At 41.3% G+C, this 8,272-nt stretch overlaps 1 protein-coding gene across 2 annotated transcripts; it reads right to left on the reverse strand.

Moving 5' to 3' along the window:
• Positions 1 to 1,923: 1,923 nt before the first annotated feature.
• LOC125745038 (60S ribosomal protein L22-like) lies at positions 1,924 to 6,810 on the reverse strand. 2 transcript variants are annotated; one of them, XM_049017438.1, is made up of 4 exons: positions 6,712 to 6,810; positions 5,916 to 6,020; positions 5,152 to 5,276; positions 1,924 to 2,259 (listed from the first exon to the last, which is right to left on the reverse strand). In XM_049017438.1, exons 1-4 carry the CDS (start codon positions 6,802 to 6,804, stop codon positions 2,115 to 2,117), a joined length of 468 nt encoding a protein of 155 aa, XP_048873395.1. In that variant the 5' UTR covers positions 6,805 to 6,810; the 3' UTR covers positions 1,924 to 2,114. The 2 variants fall into 2 exon arrangements, with proteins under 2 accessions (XP_048873395.1, XP_048873396.1); XM_049017439.1 differs by lacking the exon at positions 6,712 to 6,810 and adding an exon at positions 6,402 to 6,423.
• Between the last annotated feature and the right edge of the window lie 1,462 nt (positions 6,811 to 8,272).

Raw genomic sequence — 8,272 nt, forward strand, 5'->3', positions numbered from 1 at the left:
GGTATCAGCCACAGACGAGGTACAAAAGTTATCCTAATACGCAGAAATGGTCTCCTAGCAACAGGACCGTTAGTTCTGACGCAGGGCTCTCCCAGGCTGCTGCTGCAGGCAATGACGACACATACTCAGAGATCAGTCAACATGAAGTGGCAACAGACCACCGGGCAGCCTTAGCCTCACTAGCCCAGTCAAACGATTTCATACTTAATAATCCAATTAGAGTAAAAGGGTGCAGAATATGCAAAATTCTACATACCCACAGATTTATGTAGTTTTGATACTTATAACATTGACTATACTGGCAGATTGTTATTCCCAAAAAGGTAAAAACGTGACATGTGATACACCACAACAAACTCGTAATTGAAAGGTTGGTGGTTCGAATCCTCGACCAACAAGGCACCACTGAGGTACCCTCAGCAAGGGTGGGGGAGATGCCACCGTAGGAAATCGTCTATCTTGTCAGGAATCGCCACTGCATGTGTCTGGACAACAATGCTTCTGCTCGGTCACGTGACTAACAGCTCACCCATGTTAGAAATGTCGAATAACTTCACACATACTTTGCATTTGTGATTCTTAATCAACCAGTTATAATATTTGGGACTGGCAGCTGAACAAAGGTGTCGGTTTGGTTTCACCTCTGGTAGGAGTTCGCAGCCCCGAACTCCCACCCACCTCCCGAAACACACACACACTACTCTCACCTAAATTTATACCCTTGCAAGCCAAACAAGTGAAGCCTCCCTATTGCAAGATTTCCTACATCAGTATTTCATTGTTCTTCACTGTGCACTCAGAAGCACATTCTGACAAATCAGCTCATTCTAGCAAGAACTTCCATACCCAGGTCTTCATGTTTGTGTGAAAACACAGCAAGTCAATTTGTCACAGAGGTCTGGAAACACCAAAACATTCCTCTTTCCTTTTTTGTGTACTTAGACTTGGAAAATCAAATTCCATACTTTTCCATAATGCAGGGGTCACCAACATGATTTGACATGTTTATTACACTCCTCTTAAGAAATTTTCACAGTATATCAAGCTGGTAGCCCATCGTATAGCTCAGTACCCACGAAGCGGCTCTCAGTTTCAGAAAGCCTGGTGACCCCTGCCACAGTGTGTAGGAACCCTGTTGGCATGTTCTGGGCTGTGGAGTGAAGCTGAATGAAGGGCAGCTAGCAGCACAAGAACACGCACACGCCACGCACACTGACAACGCCGCTTCATGCACATGCAAAGGAAGCCCCAAGTTGTTATTCTTTGGTCGTTACAGCAGCATTTTATGCTTTAGGTCGGCCCCCCATCAATGACTTAAGCCCAGGGAGCCCCCACCCCCCTAATGTCAATAGACCGGCATTTATGTTTGGAAGAGTGGAAACTTGCAAAAGTGTGCAGAGAACAATGGGAGTGGATTGGCGTTTGGACAGAGACGCTCGTAAGGGAATATCAGGACAGGATGAATGACCAAAATCCTTCACTATAAGGAAAATGCATTCCTTAAAATATTAAAAAAACGCCTTTTGCTGGGTTGCTCATAGACCAAAATCGACCACCACCAACACCAGCGTGCTGCATAAAAGCCATTTTACTGCATTAACGTGGCTAATATAAGCTAACAAACCCGGCTCTCAGCATTCCTTCCTTCACACCATCACAAACCATCCAGCGTCACTGCAGAACCAGAGTGTCGTTATTACTGCCAAATTCTATCATTATAATCCAGAGACGACCCACAGCCTTCAAGACCATTTGTATAAGTATTTGTATAACATAAGCACAGCACCCACACCGAGACAGCAAACATGTGGCGGGCATTAATTACTTGGCATCCTTAGCAAAGCTTAAAATGAATTTATAAAAACCTGGCATGCATCTACCTGCATTTAACAGGCATGGCGATTAATTTTAGGGAGTCAATCATGGCTGCATCACTGGTTTTATTATTAATTGGTTTAATCATCAAAGCACAGGCCCCGACATTCGCTATACCGGCTGCTGACATCTCAGTGACCGAACACGTCCAGAACGGCAGGAAGTCGGGGAAACCAAAGGTCAGACTCCATGGGTACTTTGAGTATTTATCGAATGTACAAAACGGAGGCAGGCTCCGTTTAATCCTCGTCTTCCTCCTCTTCCTCGTCCTGGTTGATCTGGAAGTAGCGCAGCTCGTAGCTCTCCTTGGTGTTGGCTACGACACGCAGCCAGTCCCTCAGGTTGTTCTTCTTCAGGTACTTCTTTGTCAGGTATTTCAGGTACCTGTTGGCCAGTGACACACACAGTTAAGGCAGGAGAACAGACACGGACATCAGCGGAGAGGAGAGTGAACGAGCCACGTGCATCAAACGAGAAACACCACCGAAGGCTCTGAGAGCAGGCAAATTTGGAGGAGTCCATGCCAGTATCACAGACATTTCACAAATGTGACAAGCACAAAAAAAAAACACTGGCAGAAAAATAAACTAAAAACTTGTGATTCATGGAGTTTGATAACATGTTTCTGGCTTTTTAATCAGAATTTAATATTTTCAGAAGCAAAATTAATAAAAATTTTATATATTTATTTTTTATCAGTTCTAAAACTGGCCAATGACTTACTGGAATCACGTAATAAACAAATAACGACTAAATAACATCTAACTAGCCAGTGTGGATGCGCATAGACCCTATAACCCAAATAATTAAAAAATCATGAAGTAACATCACTCAACCATACAGATTTTTCATCTCAGACTGGGAAGCCTCTTGAAAAGGTTTATATATTGGTTAACATATTGGCAAATGCTTGTTAAAAATCAAGACCGCGTGTGTGGTATCTGCCCGATGCGGCAATTTCGGTCAATATTCTCTGCTGACATTCAGGCTTTAGTTACTATTCAAAGTTACTAGCAATCAGAGCTAAAGACACAACCAGCAATCAGCCCTATTTTAGATGGTACAATCAGCCAATTTCCGCGGTGAAGGATGAGGAATTCCGCCATCTCATTCACCACTTGCTAGTCACCCAGGTCGGCACTATTTTGCTGAAATCTCACTGTCTGCATCGTCTAGTGTGGTTGCTACACACAGTCATGAAATCTAAATTATTGGTAACTGTAATACATAAAATATACTGGCTATCAGTAATATTAGACACATATATACCGTTACTGGCACTGGCCAAAATTTCACATCACACTAACAGAATGCAAATGTAAACTCAAGATTTACTTAACCTCCATTAAACCCATTATAAACAGAGGAGCTCAATGCGGCGCGTGAACAGGATTCATGGACATTCTGAGGAATTCATTTCTCAAAAGCTTCATGCTTAAAGTTGCTGACCATATGCAGGCATCGTGACAGAGTGGTGCAAAAACATTCTGGGTAAGACTGTGCTTACAAGTTGCTTGTACAAGTGTGAAAAGTACCGGTTAGGGTGCTTTTTGGCTGTTTATGAAAGATGACTCAAAACATGACTGAGACGAACATGCCCGACGAAGGGCTATCAGACAGCTCAACATTAGTTGTTCACACATCAAGGTGGACCAAGGAATAGCCATCAAAAGATGGGAAACCCACGGACAGCCGATGGCTTCTCTTCTTTCAGTGATTAAATAAACAAAACCACTAATGATTCTGGGAGGTTACCGTACTGCAGCTTATCACACTTATTATGATAATAGTAGATAAAGGCATCCGATTTTGGGATGTAGACATTATGGTATTTTCAATAATAAACTCAATTAAGAAACTCATTTAAAGCCAACAATCATAGCACCTAAAGCTATTTAAGCACAAAATTCAAGATTCAAAAGTTTTATAGTCATTCCTACACGTCAGCACACCGTGCTGGGAAATGAACCCAATCCCAATCCTGTGCAAAGTACATAGTGCAAAGTATCCTTGCAGGTATGAAATTACTTAATTCTGGGTGATTAAAGCATTTTCTTTAAGCAAAAAGAAAATCACACTGAAACGCATCATGCCAAAATTATTTTTGTTTAAACTTGGAAGCAGCAGCGAAAAAGATCAACAGTTCACAGCTGAAGAAAATCATAAAACAACCAGCAGGTTTGAGAGTATATTTCTGAACCAAACACAATAAAACACAAAATGTGGCTTGTAGGACTTTCACGGTTAATTACACTTGAAATATAGATCAAGGCAGAATCAACAGCCGATTAAAAGGGAATTCTGATATTATCCAAGTATATGGTCAAAGAATTGCCCATCCAGAAGCTGTGAGCACTAAACTCAAATTAAATCAGTCATTTGGTCAGATTAAATGAATTTAAGAATAATTTTTATCAAATAGTTCAGAATAATGGTTCTCAACGGGCGTAGTCTCAGGACTCAATTGTTCTTTGGTCATTAAGCTCCATTTTTCTTTAATTATGTATCATATTCATGTCACAAAAAGCAGGACTGTAAAACTAAATACATACTGCAGTAACTAATATAATGGTGCACTGTTTAAAAAATAATAATTTTAAATTTCAAACTCAACGATCCAATGAAAATCGTCCCATGACCCATTAGTTGACAGAGTGGCTTAGAAGATATCAGAGATTAAAGCATTCAAAATGCAAAACAATACAAAAAGCAGGAAAACTAAAGTGCCCATTCGCCGCGAAAAGGCTGGTGCTGGCAGTGATCCAGCAATTTAAATGCGTGAACCAGGATTACGGATCGGCAACGTCACATTACAATTTAGGTGACTGCAACCGGCTCTGCTCCTTCGACACTGTAGAGCAGTGTTTCCCAACCTTTTTTGAATTGTGTACCCCCTGAGAGATTTTCTCATACCACAAGTACCCCCTTTGTCAAATGTGTTGATGATTCAATAAAAGTAGAACGTACAACTGATTATCAAATTTAAAACATTTTATTAAATCTCCATAACTTGAACATTTAATTCATTAAGCAACACATCCCAGATAGATTTTCTTTCTATACCAGGGCACAGCTAATGGAATGGCTGATAATATTTACCCATCATCAGGGAAATTAAATATAAAAAATTTTTCCACATACCCCCTGTAATGTGCTCGCGTACCACTAGGGGTACGCGTACCCCCGGTTGGGAATCACTGCTGTAGAGGAGTACCAAGCGGGTTCTATGTTTGTATATTCATGGGGAGGACAGTGGTACTAAGGCAGGGTGCCTACCTCTTGGAAAAGGGGACTTCAGATGTCACTGCAATCTTGCTCTTGCTCCTCTCGATGGTCACCACACCGCCACCGAGGTTCCCAGCCTTGCCGTTAACTTTGATGCGCTCTTGCAGAAACTGCTCCTGTGACAAATCACGGCACAAATACGGTCATTATGCTACCTCAACACAGGCAGGTTTCCGCCCCTTCCCAGCAATGGCACCATCTGAACACCTGAATAATCAGGCTACAAATACAGCCTTGAGTCATGTTAACTTTACACAGCTCGCAGTGATTACGGGCAAAAGAGTCTGTCACAGATATGAATAAAAACATTCATTTAAGATATAATACTGATAAAACAGGGCCTGGGTCATAAAACTGAGACACCAAGAATAAAGCAAACAATCAAATACCCAGTTAAATATGGTGAGATTATGCCCTGCTTATGCACTTCATAGTTCGGTGGTTAGAACGAGAGTCATATAAGGCAGGGATCATGAGTTCAGTCCATGCTGAGGCTTACGATCCATGCATCTGGACCATAACTGCGGGAGTGATGTGTGGTTCTGTAGGATGTGCCTGAGATCAGAAGGTTTCCGGTTCAAATCCCAGGTTGGGGAGGAGAGATTACACCATGCAAGGCCCTTAATCCTAACCTGGATCACGGACTGTCAATCGCTGCCTTCTCAATTTTAATTCACTTTGGATAAAAGCACCGACGAAATATGTAAAAACTGAAAAGCGTTCACAAATCGGCTATTAAGGACATGGATACTTACAAAGTTCCCAGCGTCCATGATGCCATCTTCTACTGGGTGAGTGCAGTCCAGGGTGAATTTCAGGACCTGCTTCTTCTTCTTGCCACCCTTGACATTTGCCTTTTTCTAGTTCACAAACAAAATAGCATTAACCACTCAAGAACAGTAGATGGGTGTTGTTTGTGTCAACGACACATTCGTAACGTGAATATTCTTCCAATAATCGACTCACCCCTTATCTAGCACTGCCTTTCTAAAAACTTGTCACACCAACAAACAATTATACGCTATATATACTAAACACTAACACGCCACTAAAATAGTAAAACTCTAATACATTTCACACATATAGTTACATATCACAAATGCATTTTAATGACTACATGCGGAACACAACTTCGTTCGAAGCTGCACCACCACTAACTGTAATTACAGTCGATCGCTGAAACAGAACTAATAAAGTCGGGGATATGTCTCGAAAACTTTAATCGATGGCAATATTTGTACCATTCTTTTAAAAGAAACAGCTGACTTCGTCCAAAATGCGTCACATTAGCTAAGCAAACAGCAATAGTTATACGTGTGGAGAAAGCGCAGGCTATGAAGGGAGTTACAACGTGGTTCACAGAAAGCAGGCCCGTCTGTGGGGTAGCGTCCACAAATACTTATTACTAAAGATTGGCGTGATAAAACTGCGTACGATTAGCCATTTTCTGTACCTCGTTCTTTTATACAGTAGCTACAATGGTTATACAGTTTATCTGAAGCACTTTAGCATGTTAAATTTTAGCGTGTAAAGAGACTGGATCTTACTAACCACCGGGGCCATGGCGAAAAACTCGCAGAAAGGAAGAGCGTGTTCTGCGCAGGCGCTTTGGAGCAAGTCTGACGAATCAAATGCCGAGATCATCGGAAGATCCGTAGCTATGAAGTCGATTATTATAATAGACGGAGTGGAACCCAGCTTAACCATTTTCATCACAGGCATAAACATACAAAAATGTTCACTAATTCTAGTTACCAACTACCGAACTGTAGATTTTACCTTATGTTCAAAATGTTTCTATACTGCTGTATAATCTGTATCAAAAAATCCTCCCAATGTAATAGAACTACAAAACAAAAGACAAAAACGATATAAAAGAAACCTCAATGTAAAAATATTTAAGTGAAAAATAGACAACAATACATAAAACGCGATTTCACTAGATCACATTTTCCCAAAATCTGAAAAAAAAAGTTTTAAGTTGCCCTTTAAAACCAAAACGCAATGACAGAGGATGATCATTCAACAGGCCTTGGGCAACAACTTGAAATGCACGATCACAACGCGTTTAATTAATATTTAAATAATTAATATTCCACCTAGCTAAATGTGTAATCTGTTTATCAACACAATGATCATACTTTTTTCCCGATTTCTCATCTGGCATCATCAGTTGTTCCCAACCATGTGTCCTGCAAAAGTGTTTAGAAAAAGCATATGCATGCAGGCCGGGTCCTGTGTACTGGTGATGAAAGTGCACATAGTCGTATAGGATATGCAGATAGACTCAGAAAAAAAGGCTTGATTTGAAGCCATTTCAAAGAAAGACAAATATGTTATAACATACAGCGTGAGTGAAAAGTTGGGAACCACCCAAATATTTTAATTGGAATAGTGATTCTTTATTAATCCCCTTCAGGGAATCCTATTATCACCTACAGTTGCTCTCCATTAAACACACAGACACATATACAGGTGAACGCAAGCTTGGGGTTAAGGGCCTTGTTCATGGGTCCACAGACTGGCCACTGGTGACCCTCCGATCACAGACACAAAGGCCCCTAATGCTACACTGACCTCAGCAAAACCATTTTGTGTTACATCCATGGGTGTCGCCTCCATTACATCTGAGGGGGACGTGTCCCCCTCACATTTCATAATTATTCTTTTGTCCCCCCACATTTAACATAAAATATTAGTTTTATGCCAGTGTGTGTGTCCCCCACATTCAAAATGCTTCTGATGCCCCTGGTTACACCAAAGGGTGTATCTTTGTGGTATGTGTGATGTCCCCCCACCTTCTTGAAGGTGGGCACTTCGGATTCAATTCAATAATTCCAACAGGAAACACTAAGCGACTATGCAGGGAGTGACATTGTGCATTAAGCGACCATGCAGAGAGTGACACTGTGCATTAAGCGACCATGCAGAGAGTGACACTGTGCATTAAGCGACTATGCAGAGAGTGACACTGTGCATTAAGTGACTATTCAGAGTGACACTGTGCATTAAGCGACCATGCAGAGAGTGACACTGTGCATTATGCAACCATGCAGAGTGACACTGTGCATTAAGCGACTATGCAGAGAGTGACACTGTGCATGTAGTGAGA

This window comes from Brienomyrus brachyistius, chromosome 6 (assembly GCF_023856365.1).
Source record: "Brienomyrus brachyistius isolate T26 chromosome 6, BBRACH_0.4, whole genome shotgun sequence".
Taxonomy (NCBI): Eukaryota; Metazoa; Chordata; class Actinopteri; order Osteoglossiformes; family Mormyridae; genus Brienomyrus; species Brienomyrus brachyistius.

What these genes read in the sequence shown, in the direction of transcription:
- LOC125745038 (XM_049017438.1), bottom strand. Translation starts at nt 6,804, where the DNA reads ATGATCTCGGCATTTGATTCGTCAGACTTGCTCCAAAGCGCCTGCGCA. An exon ending in TCATGGACGCTGGGAACTTT is followed by an intron (nt 5,277 to 5,915) that starts GTAAGTATCCAT and finishes GATTTGTCACAG; the next exon opens with GAGCAGTTTCTGCAAGAGCG. An exon ending in GAAGTCCCCTTTTCCAAGAG is followed by an intron (nt 2,260 to 5,151) that starts GTAGGCACCCTG and finishes ACTGGCCAACAG; the next exon opens with GTACCTGAAATACCTGACAA.